Here is a 17401-nt window from a genome sequence, read left to right as displayed (position 1 = left end):
TCAATTCGAAATGTCTAACTGCGTGCACGAGGTCTCTAGTCCGAGGGCGTATCCACAGAAATGTGGGCTGTATTCCTCAGGACGTTGGGGAGAAACACATCCAAAATGCTTGCTTGGGCTGGGGAGGTAGACCAACAGTAGTAGGCCTATGTATGCTTTGTGTTTTCCATGATTTTAGGAATTCAGTGCAAAGGGTAAAATTGCAGCTTCAACTTGCATTTGTTTTGACTTTATTAGGCAGCGGAGGACGGAAAGGCGAACACGTGCTACACCAGTGGAGAGATGAGTTCTAGCGACGACGTGAGGTTCAAAATGGACAACAGTAGGCCTAACTTTAGCATATAGCACCAACGTCAATTTGTTTTCAGATGTCTTGGTGCTTATTAAGTTAATTAGGCCGATGCTATTATGTGTCTGTGTGCACACCTGTCTTGTGCTAACTCTTAGGATGACTGTGAGGAGATGAAGGTGTATTTTTCCCAGAGCAAATAGGCCAGTTTGGCGGAATGGGAGAAAAAGCGCTACAGAAACATGAAGAGGAACCACTTAGCCATGCTGGCTATAGGTACTATATATCCCTATGAGGCCATGACTATTGTGATGAAGGATAATGCTCTCTGTTGTTCCTCAGGGGCCTGTTTCAGGACATTAGCCTCAGATAGAAATGTGTTGTGTAGAACAGATACAATTGTCTGTCAGGTTGATCAGGGAATCGTGACCTCTCTATTCATTATATTTCTGTGTGGAAAGTTCGGATTGTGCTACCTCTCTGAATACACCCCAGGTCTGCAGCCGCTGGTCCCTGTGTTTATGAGGCGTGGCCGGGAGGGGAGGGAGAGAGAGCGCAGACCGCCCCCACAAGGACCTAGTGACACAGTGGAGGAAGAGGAAGAATGGACCCCTCACCTGGAGAGACAACACCAGGGTAAAACTCAAAGGAGAAGGGCGAAGAATTCCAGAACACCTACAGAAACCACTTCTAAACCCCCTCAGTCCAGAACACATTCTACAGCCTCCACTTCTAAACCCCCTCAGTCCAGAACACATTCTACAGCCTCCACTTCTAAACCCCCTCAGTCCAGAACACATTCTACAGCCTCCACTTCTAAACCCCCTCAGTCCAGAACACCTTCTACAGCCTCCACTTCTAAACCCCCTCAGTCCAGAACACCTTCTACAGCCTCCACATCTAAACTCCCTCAGTCCAGAACACCTTCTACAGCCTCCACTTCTAAACCCCCTCAGTCCAGAACACCTTCTACAGCCTCCACTTCTAAACCCCCTCAGTCCAGAACACATTCTACAGCCTCCACTTCTAAACCCCCTCAGTCCAGAACACCTTCTACAGCCTCCACTTCTAAACCCCCTCAGTCCAGAACACCTTCTACAGCCTCCACATCTAAACTCCCTCAGTCCAGAAGACCTTCTACAGCCTCCACTTCTAAACCCCCCTCAGTCCAGAACACATTCTACAGCCTCCACTTCTAAACCCCCTCAGTCTAGAACACCTTCTACAGCCTCCACATCTAAACTCCCTCAGTCCAGAAGACCTTCTACAGCCTCCACTTCTAAACCCCCTCAGTCCAGAACACCTTCTACAGCCTCCACTTCTAAACCCCCTCAGTCCAGAACACCTTCTACAGCCTCCACTTCTAAACCCCCTCAGTCCAGAACACCTTCTACAGCCTCCACATCTAAACTCCCTCAGTCCAGAACACCTTCTACAGCTTCCACATCTAAACTCCCTCAGTCCAGAACACCTTCTACAGCCTCCACTTCTAAACCCCCTCAGTCCAGAACACATTCTACAGCCTCCACTTCTAAACCCCCTCAGTCCAGAACACCTACAGCCTCCACTTCTAAACCCCCTCAGTCCAGAACACATTCTACAGCCTCCACTTCTAAACCCCCTCAGTCCAGAACACCTTCAACAGAAACCTCTTCTAAACCCCCTCAGTCCAGAACATCTTCTACAGCCTCCACTTCTAAACCCCCCAAGTCCAGAACACCTTCAACAGAAACCTCTTCTAAACCTCCTCAGTCCAGAAGATCTTCTACAGCCTCCACTTCTAAACCCCCTCAGTCCAGAAGACCTTCTACAGCCTCCACTTCTAAACCCCCTCAGTCCAGAACACCTTCTACAGCCTCCACTTCTAAACCCCCTCAGTCCAGAACACCTCAACAGAAACCTCTTCTAAACCCCCTCAGTCCAGAACAACTAAAACATCAGTGACTACAGGGTCCTATTTCTCACCTGCTACCTCAGCCTCAACCAAAACCCTCAACACAGAGACCTTAACCCCTACTGAGACACAGACCTTAACCTCATCCCCAATCAGAACCAAACGTTCTGACACCACAGCCACACCTAAAACCTCGACTAGCTCAGAGGTGACCCCAGCCTCAGCCACGCCCACTGCTACACAGGAAACCACAAGGTCTGACCCCTTGACCCCAGCCAGACCACAGCTGAGCAGAGGACCAGTGGTGACACGTATTTTCACCTGGATGTGGACTGACTGGGACAGTCACAAAATGGGAAGAGAACCTTCAGGACAACCTCACCTGGATGAGCTGACTGGAGAGAGAGAAGGAGAGGAGAGAGAGAGTAGGGACGAGACGGAGCGGAAGACAAAGAAAGAGAAGGAAAGAGAGGGAGAAGAGGAGAAACAGGAGCCGCTGAACGATGAGAGAGATGGAGAAAAAGAGAGAGAGAGCGAAGGAGAGATAGAATCAGAGTGGGGTAGAGGAGGAGAGCGAAGGAGAGATGGAGGGGAACAGTGGGGGAGAGGAGGAGAACAAAGGAGAGATGGAGGGGAACAGTGGGGGAAGAGGAGGAGAACAAAGGAGAGATGGAGGGGAACAGTGGGGGAGAGGAGGAGAACAAAGGAGAGATGGAGGGGAACAGTGGGGGAAGAGGAGGAGAACAAAGGAGAGATGGAGGGGAACAGTGGGGGAGAGGAGGAGAACAAAGGAGAGATGGGGGAACAGTGGGGGAAGAGGAGGAAAGCGGGAGTGAAGGAGAGAGCACACCCAGCAGCTCTCACAGGGTGAGTGAGGAGGGAGAGAGCGAAGGAGAGAGGATATTTTATTCATGTTGACTAATTCCATGAAGATATCCTCGCAAGTATTTAGTGATCAGTAATAATACATGTCTCTGAGTAACAACAACTCTACTCAGGTGTGAGCCACACCACTGTTGCTACTCTGTGGAACCATTTCCTCTCCTCATAGGACCAAGTGTGTGTGTCAGAGCAGATGAAGAGGGCGTGGCTAAGACAGCAGATGTCAGAGGTGAAGAGATACACTCGAGGTGTGAACCTTCGCAGCAGAGCCAGAGTCAGCTATACTGAGGAAGAGGAGCTGAGAGACGAAGAATACAGTGTATCTCTACGTGAAACCTTCATAAACCTGTTTTTAAGGTCTTTATAGATGCAGTAATTTTGTGATATTTGGTTAAATTGCCCCTAATGTCTTGTTTTATCTACTGGCTAGCATATCAAATCAAATCAAAGTGTATTTGTCACGTGCGCTGAATACAACAGGTGTAGAACTTACAGTGAAATGCTTACTTACAGGCTCTAACCAATAGTGCAAAAAAGGTATTAGGTGAACAATAGGTAGGTAAAGAAATAAAACAACAATAAAAAACAGGCAATATACAGTAGCGAGGCTATAGAAGTAGCGAGGCTACATACAGACACTGGTTAGTCAGGCTGATTGAGGTAGTATGTAGATATGGTTAAAGTGACTATGCATATATGATGAACAGAGAGTAGCAGTAGCGTAAAAGGGGTTGGCGGGTGGTGGGACACAATGCAGATAGCCCGGTTAGCCAATGTGCGAGAGCACTGGTAGGTCGGCCCAATTGAGGTAGTATGTACATGAATGTATAGTTAAAGTGACTTTGCATATATGATAAACAGAGAGTAGCAGCAGCGTAAAAAGAGGGGTTGGGGGGGGGGGCACACAATGCAAATAGTCCGGGTAGCCATTTGATTACCTGTTCAGGAGTCTTATGGCTTGGGGGTAAAAACTGTTGAGAAGCCTTTTTGTCCTAGACTTGGCACTCCGGTACCGCTTGCCATGCGGTAGTAGAGAGAACAGTCTATGACTGGGGTGGCTGGGGTCTTTGACAATTGTTAGGGCCTTCCTCTGACACCGCCTGGTGTAGGTACTACCCTCTGTAGTGCCATAGGTACTACCCTCTGTAGTGCCTTGCGGTCAGAGGCCGAGCAATTGCCGTACCAGGCAGTGATGCAACCAGTCAGGATGCTCTCGATGTTGCAGCTGTAGAACCTTTTGAGGATCTCAGGACCCATATACATGATACAATCCTGTAACTAATGGTGCGTTTGTATATTGTGTAGAGAATCTGCTGTTTCTCATCTCTATCAGTCTGTGAGGAGTGCAAGTCTTTCTTCATCGAGGAATGTGAGCTCCACGGTCCCGCCCACTTCATCCCAGACACCCCTGCCCCCCTGGGGGCCCCAGACAGGGCCAGACTCACCCTGTCGCCCGGCCTGGAGGTCAGGACATCAGCCATCCCAGGAGCTGGGCTGGTGGTCTTCAACCACGGACACACCGTGCCCCAAGGGACGCACTACGGACCGTATGAAGGAGAACTCACAGACAAGGAGCTGGCCGGGGAGAGTGGATACTCCTGGGTGGTGAGAGGAGTGGGTGTGTCTGTCTCTGACTATCTGTCTGATTAAAGCGTAACACCAAGTTCTGATTGGCTGAGTGAAATAACTGCTGAGACGCAATTGGTCCTCAGATCTACAAAAGCATGCAGAGTGACGAGTACATTGATGCCAAGAGAGACACTCACTCTAACTGGATGAGGTGTCTTTTCTCCAGCCTTTTATCCCTCTCTCTATTTTATTTTTATTTATTTCACCTTTATTTAACCAGGTAGGCAAGTTGAGAACAAGTTCTCATTTACAATTGCGACCTGGCCAAGATAAAGCAAAGCAGTTTGACACATACAACAACACAGAGTTACACATGAAGTAAAACAAACCTACAGTCAATAATATAGTAGAAAAATAAGTCTATATACAAAGTGAGCAAATGAGGTGAGATAAGAGAGGTAAAGGCAAAAAAGGCCATGGTGGCGAAGTAAATACAATATAACAAGTAAAACACTGGAATGGTAGATTTGCAGTGGAAGAAAGTGCAAAGTAGAAATATAAATAATGGGGTGCAAAGGAGCAAAATAAATAAATACAGTAGGGGAAGAGGTAGTTGTTTGGGCTAAATTATAGATGGGCTATGTACAGGTGCAGTAATCTGTGAGCTGCTCTGACAGCTGGTGCTTAAAGCTAGTGAGGGAGATAAGTGTTTCCAGTTTTAGAGATTTTTGTAGTTCGTTCCAGTCATTAGCAGCCGAGAACTGGAAGGAGAGGCGGCCGAAGCAGGAATTGGCTTTGGGGGTGACCAGAGCGATATACCTGCTGGAGCGCATGCTACAGGTGGGTGCTGCTAGGGTGACCAGTGAGCTGAGATAAGGGGGAACTTTACCTAGCAGGGTCTTGTAGATGACCTGGAGCCAGTGGGTTTGGCGACGAGTATGAAGCAAGAGCCAGCCAACGAGAGCGTACAGGTCGCAGTGGTGGGTAGTATATGGGGCTTTGGTGACAAAACGGATGGCACTGTGATAGACTGCATCCAGCTTGTTGAGCAGGGTATTGGAGGCTATTTTGTAAATTACGTCGCCGAAGTCGAGGAACGGTAGGATGGTCAGTTTTACGAGGGTATGTTTGGCAGCATGAGTGAAAGATGCTTTGTTGCGAAATAGGAAGCCAATTCTAGATTTAACTTTGGATTGGAGATGTTTGATGTGAGTCTGGAAGGAGAGTTTACAGTCTAACCAGACACCTAGGTATTTGTAGTTGTCCACATATTCTAAGTCAGAACCGTCCAGAGTAGTGATGCTGGACAGGCGGGCAGGTGCAGGCAGCGATCGGTTGAAGAGCATGCATTTAGTTTTACTTGTATTTAAGAGCAGTTGGACGCCACGGAAGGAGAGTTGTATGGCATTGAATCTCATCTGGAGGTTAGTTAACACAGTGTCCAAAGAAGGGCCAGAAGTATACAGAATGGTGTCGTCTGCGTAGAGGTGGATCAGATAATCACCAGCAGCAAGAGCGACATCATTGATGTATACAGAGAAAAGAGTCGGCCCAAGAATAGAACCCTGTGGCACCCCCATAGAGACTGCCAGAGGTCCGGACAACAGGCCCTCCGATTTGACACACTGATCTCTATCAGAGAAGTAGTTGATGAACCAGGCGAGGCAGTCATTTGAGAAACCAAGGCTATTGAGTCTGCTGATGAGGATGTGGTGATTGACAGTGTCGAAAGCCTTGGCCAGGTCAATGAATACGGCTGCACAGTATTGTTTCTTATTGATGGCGGTTAAGATATCGTTTAGGACCTTGAGCGTGGCTGAGGTGCACCCATGACCAGCTCTGAAACCAGATTGCATAGAGGAGAAGGTGCGGTGGGATTCGAAATGGTCGGTAATCTGTTTGTTGACTTGGCTTTCGAAGACTTTACAAAGGCAGGGTAGGATAGATATAGGTCTGTAGCAGTTTGGGTCAAGAGTGTCCCCCCCTTTGAAGAGGGGGATGACCGCAGCTGCTTTCCAATCTTTGGGAATCTCAGACGACACGAAAGAGAGGTTGAACAGGCTAGTAATAGGGGTTGCAACAATTTCGGCAGATAATTTTAGAAAGAATGGGTTCAGATTTTGCAGCTCTTTCAGAACATCAGCTGACTGGATTTGGGAGAAGGAGAAATGGGGAAGGCTTGGGCGAGGTGCTGTGGGGGGTGCAGTGCTGTTGACCGGGGTAGGGGTAGCCAGGTGGAAAGCATGGCCAGCCATAGAAAAATGCTTATTGAAATTCTCAATTATAGTGGATTTATCGTTGGTGACAGAGTTTCCTATCCTCAGTGCAGTGGTCAGCTGGGAGGAGGTGCTCTTATTCTCCAAGGACTTTACAGTGTCCTAGAACTTTTTTGAGTTTGTGTTGCAGGAAGTAGATTTCCGATTGAATTAGTTAGCCTTTGCTTTTCTAACTGCCTGTGTATATTGGTTTCTAACTTCCCTGAAAAGTTGCATATCACGGGGGCTGTTCGATGCTAATGCAGAACGCCACAGGATGTTTTTGTGTTGGTTAAGGGCAGTCAGGTCTGGAGAGAACCAAGGGCTATATCTGTTCCTGGTTCTAAATTTCTTGAATGGGGCATGCTTATTTAAGATGGTGAGGAAGGCATTTAAAAAAAATAACCAGGCATCCTCTATTTAAGGGATGAGGTCAATATCCTTCCAGGATACCCGGGCCAGATCGATTAGAGAGGCCTGCTCGCTGAAGTGTTTCAGGGAGCGTTTGACAGTGATGAGTGGAGGTCATTTGACTGCTGACCCATTACGGATGCAGGCAATGAGGCAGTGATCGCTGAGATCTTGGTTGAAAACAGCAGAGGTGTATTTAGAGGGCAAGTTGGTTAGGATGATATCTATGAGGGTGCCCGTGTTTACGGCTTTGGGGTGGTACCTGGTAGGTTCATTCATAATTTGTGTGAGATTGAGGGCATCAAGCTTAGATTGTAGGGTGGCTGGGGTGTTAACCTGTTATGACTAGGGGGCAGTATTTTCACGGCCGGATAAAAAACGTACCCGATTTAATCTGATTATTACTCCTGCCCAGAAACGAGAATATGCATATAATTATTAGCTTTGGATAGAAAACACTCCAAAGTTTCTAAAACTGTTTGAATGGTGTCTGTGAGTATAACAGAACTCATTTGGCAGGCCAAAACCTGAGAAGATTCTGTACAGGAAGTACCCTGTCTGACCATTTCTTGGCCTTCTTGATTATCTCTATCCAATACAGGGGATCTCTGCTGTTACGTGACACTTCCTACGGCTCCCATGGGCTCTCAGAAGGCGGCAAAAAGCTGAATCGTGGCTTTGCAGGCCCTGGCTGAAAAACATTAGCGCGTTTGGATAGTGGCCGGTCAGAGTACTATGAGACTGAGGCTCGTGCACGAGGGGATCCCATGCTTTTATTTTCTCTCTCTTTGTACGTAAACACGCTTTCCCGGTCGGAATATTATTGCTTTTTTACGAGAAAAATGGCATAAAAATTGATTTTAAACAGCGGTTGACATGCTTCGAAGTACGGTAATGGAATATTTAGATTTTTTTTTGTCACGAAACGCGTCGGGCGCGTAACCCTTCGTCACCCTTGGATAGTGTCTTGAACGCACGAACAAAACGCCGCTATTTGGATATAACTATGGATTATTTTGAACCAAACCAACATTTGTTATTGAAGTAGCAGTCCTGGGAGTGCATTCTGACGAAGAACACCAAAGGTAATCAAACTTTTCTAATAGTAAAACGGAGTTTGGTCAGGGCTAAACTTGGTGGGTGTCAAAATAGCTAGCCGTGATGGCTGGGCTATCTACTCAGAATATTGCAAAATGTGCTTTCACCGAAAAGCTATTTTAAAATCGGACACCTCGATTGCACAAAGGAGTTCTGTATCTATAATTCTTCAAATAATTGTTCTGTATTTTGTTAACCTCTCTGGGCTAGGCGGGACGAAATCGTCCCACCTACGCAACAGCCAGTGTAATCCTGTGGCGCGATTTTCAAATACCTTAGAAATGCTATTACTTCAATTTCTCAAACATATGACTATTTTACACCATTTTAAAGACAAGACTCTCATTAATCTAACCACACTGTCCGATTTCAAAAAGGCTTTACAACGAAAGCAAAACATTAGATTATGTCAGCAGAGTACCCAGCCAGAAATAATCAGACACCCATTTTTCAAGCTAGCATATAATGTCACAAAAACCCAGAAGACAGCTAAATGCAGCACTAACCTTTGATGATCTTCATCAGATGACACACCTAGGACATTATGTTATACAATACATGCATGTTTTGTTCAATCAAGTTCATATTTATATCAAAAACCAGCTTTTTACATTAGCATGTGACGTTCAGAACTAGTATACCCCCCGCAAACCTCCGGTGAATTTACTAAATTACTCACGATAAACGTTCACAAAAAACATAACAATTATTTTAAGAATTATAGATACAGAACTCCTTTGTGCAATCGTGGTGTCCGATTTTAAAATAGCTTTTCGGTGAAAGCACATTTTGCAATATTCTCAGTAGATAGCCCAGCCATCACGGCTAGCTATTTAGACACCCACCAAGTTTAGCCCTGACCAAAGTCAGATTTACTATTACAAAAGTTTGATTACCTTTGATGTTCTTCGTCAGAATGCACTCCCAGGACTGCTACATCAATAACAAATGTTGGTTTGGTCCAAAATAATCCATCGTTATATCCAAATAGTGGCGTTTTGTTCGTGCGTTCAAGACACTATCCGAAGTGTAAATAAGGGTCACGAGCATGGCGCAATTCGTGACAAAAAAATTCTAAATATTCCATTACCGTACTTCGAAGCATGTCAACCGCTGTTTAAAATAAATTTTTATGCCATTTTTCTCGTAAAAAAGCGATAATATTCCGACCGGGAATCTGCGTTTAGGTAAACAGAGGAAAGAAAACAAAGCATTCGGTCGACGCGGGCACGCGCCTGAGTCTCACAGTACTGTAACCAGCCACTACCCAAACGCGCTACTTTTTTTCAGCCAGAGCCTGCAAAGCCACAATTCAGCTTTTTGCCGCCTTCTGAGAGCCTATGGGAGCCGTAGGAAGTGTCACGTTATAGCAGAGATCCTCAGTCTTCAATAAACAGAGGCAAGAAGAACGACACCTTGTCAGACAGGCCACTTCCTGCATGAAATCTTCTCAGGTTTTTGCCTGCCATATGAGTTCTGTTATACTCACAGACACCATTCAAACAGTTTTAGAAACATTAGGGTGTTTTCTATCCAAAGCCAATAAGTATATGCATATTCTAGTTACTGGGCAGGAGTAGTAACCAGATTAAATCGGGTACGTTTTTTATCCAGCCGTGTCAATACTGCCCCCTAGCCCTAACAGGTTAACGTTTATCATGAGTAATTTAGTAAATTCACCGGAAGTTTGCGGGGGGTATGCTAGTTCTGAACGTCACATGCTAATGTAAAAAACGGTTTTTTGGATATAAATATGAACTTGATTGAACAAAACATGCATGTATTGTATAACAATGTCCTAGGGTTGTCATCTGATGAAGATCATCAAAGGTTAGTGCTGCATTTAGCTGTGGTTTTGGTTTATGTGACATTATATGCTAGCTTGAAAAATGGGTGTCTGATTATTTCTGGCTGGGTACTCTGCTGACATAATCTAATGTTTTGCTTTCGCTGTAAAGCCTTTTTGAAATCGGACAGTGTGGTTAGATAAAGGAGAGTCTTGTCTTTAAAATGGTGTAAAATAGTCATATGTTTGAAAAATGGAAGTTTTGGGTTTTTTGAGGAATTTGTAATTCGCGCCATGTCTATCATTGGATATTGGAGCAGGTGTTCCGCTAGCGGAACGTCTAGATATAAGAGGTTAAGCATGTCCCAGTTTAGGGCACCTAGCAGCACGAGCTCTGAAGGTAGATGGGGGGCAATCAGTTCACATATGGTGTCCAGAGCACAGCTGGGGGCAGAGGGTGGTCTATAGCAGGCGGCAACGGTGAGAGACTTGTTTTTAGAGAGGTGGATTTTTAAAAGTAGAAGTTCAAATTGTTTGGGTCCAGACCTGGATAGTAATACAGAACTCTGCAGGCTATCTCTGCAGTAGATTGCAACACCGCCTCCTTTGGCAGTTCTATCTTGTCGGAAAATGTTGTAGTTAGGGATGGAGATTTCAGAGTTTTTGGTGGTCTTCATGATTCAGGATTCAGACACGGCTAGGACATCCGGGTTGCCAGAGTGTGCTGAAGCAGTGAATAAAACAAACTTGGGGAGGAGGCTTCTAATGTTAACATGCATGAAACCAAGGCTATTATGGTTACAGAAGTCATTAAAAGAGAGCGCCTGGGTAGTAGGAGTGGAGCTAGGCCCTGCAGGGCCTGGATTCACCTCTACATCACCAGAGGAACAGAGGAGTAGAATAAGGGTACGGCTGAAAGCTATGAGAATTGGTCGTCTAGGACGTCCGGAACAGAGAGTAAAAGGAGCAGGTTTCTGGGGGCGATAAAATATCTTCAAGGTATAATGTACAGACAAAGGTATGGTAGGATGTGAATACAGGGGAGGTAAACCTAGACATTGAGTGATGATGAGAGAGATATTGTCTCTAGAAACATCATTGAAACCAGGTGATGTCATCGCATGTGTGAGTGGTGGAACTGAGAGGTTGGATAAGGTATAATGAGCAGGGCTAGAGGCTCTACAGTGAAATAAGCCAATAAACACTAACCAGAACAGCAATGGACAAGACATATTGACATTATGGAGAGGCATGCTTAGCCAGGTGATCAAAAGGGTCTAGTGAGTAGTGAGGTCAGTTGCGGTCACGGCGATTCAGACAGCTAGCCGGGCCATGGGTAGCAAGTTGGCAGAAGATGGTCTGTTTTTAGCCACCTCGTGCGTTTCCATCGGTAGATTAGTGGGGTTACGTGTGGTAGAGGGGACCAATCCAATTGGCAAAAATAGTTATAGTTATAGTGGGCCAAGAAAATTGGCCGATAGACCTATTCAGATAGCAGCCGATAAGACAGCGAACGATTAGCTGGCCGCAGATGGGCGTTCAGGTTACGTCGCGACGGAGGGGCCAGTTGGCTAACTCCCTCATGCAGATAACGTCGGTAGCCCAGTCATGAAGTAATCGACAGTAAAACGGGACCGGATAGGTGATTGTAGCCCAGGAGTGGCTGATGGAACTCTTCAGCTGGCTAGCTCCGGAATAATTGATGTTAGCTCCGGGACCGACGTTAGCCAATAATCACTCGGGTAGCAGCTAGCTAGCTGCAAGATCTAGGTGTAAATGTCCAGAGCTTGCGGTAGGAATCTGGGGATATGGAGAGAAAATAGGTCCGGTATGCTCTGGTCTGAGTCGCGTTGTACAAAACTGGCGATAGCTTTTCGAGCTAAGGGATAGCTGATGACCACCAACCGTGGTTAGCTGAATTCTAATGTTAGCTAGTGAACTGGCTAACTTCTATCTAACTTCTGGCTAACTTCTATCTCTCCATCCATCCCTCTCTCCATCTTATTCTCTCCCAGTCTCTACATCTTTCTATCCTTCTGTGTTTTCTGTGTTTTCATCTTGTTCGATGATGTTGAGTTGGCCTGAATTGATTTAATTTAAGTAGTCTGTCCCACTTAAATAAAAGTGTGTAGTTCTGTCCTTGAGCTGTTCTTGTCTATTAATGTTCTGTATTATGTCATGTTTCATGTTTTGTGTGAACCCCTGGAAGAGTAGCTGCTGCTTTCGCATCAGCTAATGGGGATCCTAATAAACTACCAAATACCTTCCCTCTCTCTTACCACTCCTCCTCTCTCTGTCAGGTATGTGAACTGTGCCCGTAGTGAAGAAGAGCAGAATCTGGTGGCCTTCCAGTACAGAGGAGAGATTATGTACCGCTGCTGTAAGCCTATAACTGTTGGAGAGGAGCTGTTGGTGTGGTACGGAGAAGAATACGCCAGAGACCTGGGCATCATCTTCGACTTCCTCTGGGACAGAAAGAGCTCCGCTAGAGGTACTTTTGGGCTTTCTCTCTCTACCTCTCTCCCTATTCCCTTTCCTCGTCCCTCTAGAACAGGCAGTCATTGTGCAATAATCTGAACAAATGTGTTTCCCTCAGTCAGCTGAATGCACCGCTTACTTCATAGAACCGTGGTTACATGAGTAATCTTCTGTATCCACTATAGGGGCTGGGGCAAACAGAGGTAACAGCGATTTCTAGCTCATGTTCTAATAGTTTTCTTCCTACAAATATGTCTCCTGCTTTTTAACGGTTGCCGCTATTAGCGACTATGACCCCATGCCTGAAAGCTAAGATTGTCAGGAACGCGTATCGTCTGTTTCCATCTATGGCACACACAGGCAGTGTAGGCCTTGTTAGAAGGCAGAGTGATGTGAATGTATCTGCACAGATTGACTAGTGGAAATAAATGTGTTCTCCACAGAAGACCATACACACAGATTGCTTGATGATCATCCCTAATGTTTTCCTGAACTCCAATACCTTTGTGATGCATTTCAATCACCACAAAACATACTTCCTTCCAGTGGTGGAAAAAGTACCCAATTGTTATACTTGAGTACAAGTAAAGATACCTTAGTTGGAAATGGCTCAAGTGAAAGTCACCCAGTAAAATGCTACTTGAGTAAAAGTCTAAAAGTATTTGGTTTAAAATGTACTTAAAGTATCAACAATACATGTAATCGCTAAAATATACTTAAGTATCAAATGTAAAAGTCCAAGTATAAATCATTTAAAATTCCTTTAAGCTATTAAGCTAACCAGACGGCATGATTTTCTTGTTTTTTTAATTTACGGATAGCCAGGAGCACACTTCAACACTCAGACGTAATTTACAAACTAAGCATTTGTGTTTAGTGAGTCTGCCAAATCAGAGGCATTAGGGATGACCAGGGATGTTCTCTTGATAAGTGTGTGAATTAGACCATTTTCGTGTCCTGCTAAGCAAAAAAAGAAACGTCCCTTATTCAGGACCCTGTCTTTCAAAGATAATTGGTAAAAATCCAAATAACTTCACAGATCTTCATTGTAAAGGGTTTTAACACTGTTTCCCATGCTTGTTCAATGATTCATAAACAATTAATGAACATGCGTCTGTGGAACAGTCGTTAAGACACTAACAGCTTACAGACAGTAGACAATTAAGGTCACATTTATGAAAACGTAGGACACTAAAGAGGCCTTTCTACTGACTCTGAAAAACACCAAAAGAAAGATGCCCAGGGTCCGTGCTCATCTGCGTGAATGTGCTTTCGGCATGCTGCAAGGAGGCATGAGGACTGCAGATGTGGCAAGGGAAATAAATTGCAATGTCCGTACTGTGAGAGGCCTAAGACAGCGCTACAGGGAGACAGGACGGACAGCTGATCGTCCTCGCAGTGGCAGACCACATGTAACAACACCTGCACAGGATCAGTACATCCGAACATCACACCTGCATGACAGGTACAGGATGGCAACAACAACTGCCCGAGTTACACCAGGAATGCACTATCCCTCACTCAATGCTCAGACTGTCTGCAATAGGCTGAGAGAGGCTGGACTGAGGGCCTGTAGGCCTGTTGTAAGGCAGGTCCTCACCAGACATCACCGGTAACAACGTCGCCTATGGGCACAAACCCACCGTCGCTGGACCAGACAGGACTGGCAAAAAGTGCTCTTCACTGACGAGTCACAGTTTTGTCTCAAAAGGGGTGATGGTCGGATTCGCGTTTATCGTCAAAGGAATGAGCGTTACACCGAGGTCTGTACTCTGCGGCGGGATCGATTTGGAGGTGGAGGGTCCATCATGGTCTGGGACAGTGTGTCACAGCATCATCAGACTGAGCTGGTTGTCATTGCAGGCAATCTCAACGCTGTGCGTTACAGGGAAGACATCCTCCTCCCTCATGTGGTACCTTTCCTGCAGGCTCATCCTAACATGACCCTCCAACATGACAATGCCACCAGCCATACTGCTCGTTCTGTGCGTGATTTCCTGCAAGACAGGAATGTCAGTGTTCTGCCATGGCCAGCGAAGAGCCCGGATCTCAATCCCATTGAGCACGTCTGGGACCTGTTGGATCGGAGGGTGAGGGCTAGGGCCATTCCCCCCAGAAATGTCTGGGAACTTGCAGGTGCCTTGGTGGAAGAGTGGGGTAACATCTCACAGCAAGAACTGGCAAATCTGGTGCAGTCCATGAGGAGGAGATGCACTGCAGTACTTAATGCAGCTGGTGGCCACACCAGATACTGACTGTTACTTTTGATTTTGACCCCCCCTTTGTTCAGGGACACATTATTCCATTTCTGTTAGTCACATGTCTGTGGAACTTGTTCAGTTTATGTCTCAGTTGTTGAATCTTGTTATGTTCATACAAATATTTACACATGTTAAGTTTGCTGAACATAAACGCAGTTGACAGTGAGAGGACGTTTCTTTTTTTTGCTGAGTTTAGTACTTTTGGGTGTCAGGGAAAATGTAAGTAAAAAGTACATTATTTTCTTTAGGAATGTAGTCAAGTAAAAGTAAAAGTTGTCCAAAACTTAAATAGTAAAGTACAGATACCCCAAAAAGCTACTTAAGTAGTACTTTAAAGTATTTTTATTTAAGTACTTTCCACCACTGCTTCCTTCAGACTGAAATTTGGCATTATCTGATTTGACATATTTTGTGCAAATATTGAGATAATGATACCCCCAAGTGTCCAAACATTGTGAATCAAATAGCTTCATGGTCCTTGTTAATAGTATTTCAAATAGCATAAATATGAATAAATTTGGGTAGGTTATGGTAGCTCACCCAGTGAGTGCGTTTCACAAATGTGTCTCCCCCAGAAATATTAGAGACTACCACTGCTCTAGAACTACCTGTTCAATTCCCCCTCTCTTTCCATCTCTCTATTCAAGTGAAGTGGAATATAATGATATCATTAGTCTTTCTTTTTCTTTCAGTATTTGCTTCAGTTCTCTATCCAGCTTGCTATTCTCTTTGACCTCTCTGAACACCCCTTCAGTTCTCTATCCAGCTTGCTCTTCTCTTTGACCTCTCTGAACACCCCTTCAGTTCTCTATCCAGCTTGCTATTCTCTTTGACCTCTCTGAACACCCCTTCAGTTCTCTATCCAGCTTGCTATTCTCTTTGATCTCTCTGAACACCCCTTCAGTTCTCTATCCAGCTTGCTCTTCTCTTTGACCTCTCTGAACACCCCTTCAGTTCTCTATCCAGCTTGCTATTCTCTTTGACCTCTCTGAACACCCCTTCAGTTCTCTATCCAGCTTGCTATTCTCTTTGACCTCTCTGAACACCCCTTCAGTTCTCTATCCAGCTTGCTATTCTCTTCGTCCTCTCTGAACACCCCTTCAGTTCTCTATCCAGCTTGCTATTCTCTTTGACCTCTCTGAACACCCCTTCAGTTCTCTATCCAGCTTGCTATTCTCTTTGACCTCTCTGAACACCCCTTCTGTTTCTCTCCTCCCCTCCCTCTCTCCTTTCCTTTCAGGTGTGAATGAGTCGTCCCAGTCTCAGATCTTTTCCTGCTCTGGTTGTCCGTTCTCCTTCACGGCTCAGATCTACCTCTACAAGCACATAAAGAGATGCCACAGGGAAGAGTAGTCAGGCTGCCGAGGAGTGGAGGGATTAGATCAGAGACACTAGCACCACCCAGTGGCTCTCAGCGGTGTTCAACAACTCCAGATCGCACCCCCATCACACTCCTCACCCAGAAACACAGAGACACAGGGAAGCCATGACCTCACCACTGCTCTCAGTGTGGGAAGAGTTTCCATCGATCAGGAGACTTAAAGGTACACCAATGTACTCACACAGGAGAAAGGCCATATCACTGTTCACAGTGTGGGAAGAGGTTCAGTGAGTCAGGGAAATTAAAGAGACACCAGCGTATTCACACAGGAGAGAGGCCGTATCACTGCTCTCAGCGTGGGAAGAGGTTCAGTGAGTCGGGGATTGTTAAGAGACACCAGCGTATTCACACATGAGAGAGGCCGTATCACTGCTCTCAGTGTGGGAAGAGGTTCAGTGAGTCGGGGATTGTTAAGAGACACCAGCGTATTCACACAGGAGAGAGGCCGTATCACTGCTCTCAGCGTGGGAAGAGGTTCAGTGAGTCAGGGAAATTAAAGAGACACCAGCGTATTCACACATGAGAGAGGCCGTATCACTGCTCTCAGCGTGGGAAGAGGTTCAGTCAGTCAAGAAGCTTAAAGGAACACCAGCGTACTCACACCTGACCCTATGAGTCACTTGCACCAACTGATTTACCGGTGCCATTCCAAAACCCTAAATGCCGCAAATAGTTTGTTTGCCTGAATAAAAATCCAGTGGAACTGTGTACACCATCTTTGATTCCGTGTGTGCTGTGTGAGAGGAGGGTGACTGCAGTGTGAGAGGAGGGTGACTGCAGTGTGAGAGGAGGGTGACTGCAGTGAGAGAGGAGGGTGACTGCAGTGAGAGACATGTTGAATATGACAGGCCAGGACTCGTCCATGTTTGACCCTTACCTGAATGTTGCCGGGAGCTGGTTATTGACTGCCAATAAGCTGTTATGAACGCTTATAACAAGTCTACATAAGCTATACACTATGCAGAGATAGGACATCCCATAAAACATTCTCCACTAGATGCAGACTACATACTGTATTTATAGAAAGTGTTGTAACCCTACTAAATGCACTGTGAAGGGTTATATTGCCTTATAAACATGCATAGTACCTTATAGAG

At 45.6% G+C, this 17401-nt stretch overlaps 1 protein-coding gene and 1 pseudogene across 1 annotated transcript; both read left to right on the top strand.

Annotated features, from left to right (window-relative positions):
- The first annotated feature begins 65 nt into the window (after positions 1–65).
- On the top strand, positions 66–2678 carry LOC106574486 (polycystic kidney disease protein 1-like 3). The gene is made up of 3 exons (XM_014150392.2): positions 66–150; positions 238–565; positions 785–2678. The coding sequence occupies exons 2-3, from the start codon at positions 532–534 to the stop codon at positions 1486–1488; spliced, it is 738 nt and encodes a 245-aa protein (XP_014005867.1). The 5' UTR covers positions 66–150; positions 238–531; the 3' UTR covers positions 1489–2678.
- A 473-nt stretch (positions 2679–3151) lies between these two features.
- LOC106574485 (histone-lysine N-methyltransferase PRDM9-like) lies at positions 3152–17019 on the top strand (annotated as a pseudogene).
- The last annotated feature ends 382 nt before the right edge of the window (positions 17020–17401 follow it).

This window comes from Salmo salar, chromosome ssa16, assembly GCF_905237065.1.
Source record: "Salmo salar chromosome ssa16, Ssal_v3.1, whole genome shotgun sequence".
Taxonomy (NCBI): Eukaryota; Metazoa; Chordata; class Actinopteri; order Salmoniformes; family Salmonidae; genus Salmo; species Salmo salar.
The sequence above is the reverse complement of the archived record's forward strand: the minus strand, read 5'-3'. Positions and strand labels throughout refer to the sequence as shown.

Coding starts and splice junctions, on each gene's coding strand:
- LOC106574486 (XM_014150392.2), top strand. CDS start 532: ATGAAGAGGAACCACTTAGCCATGCTGGCTATAG. Junction 566..784: donor CTTAGCCATGCTGGCTATAG/GTACTATATATC, acceptor AATACACCCCAG/GTCTGCAGCCGCTGGTCCCT.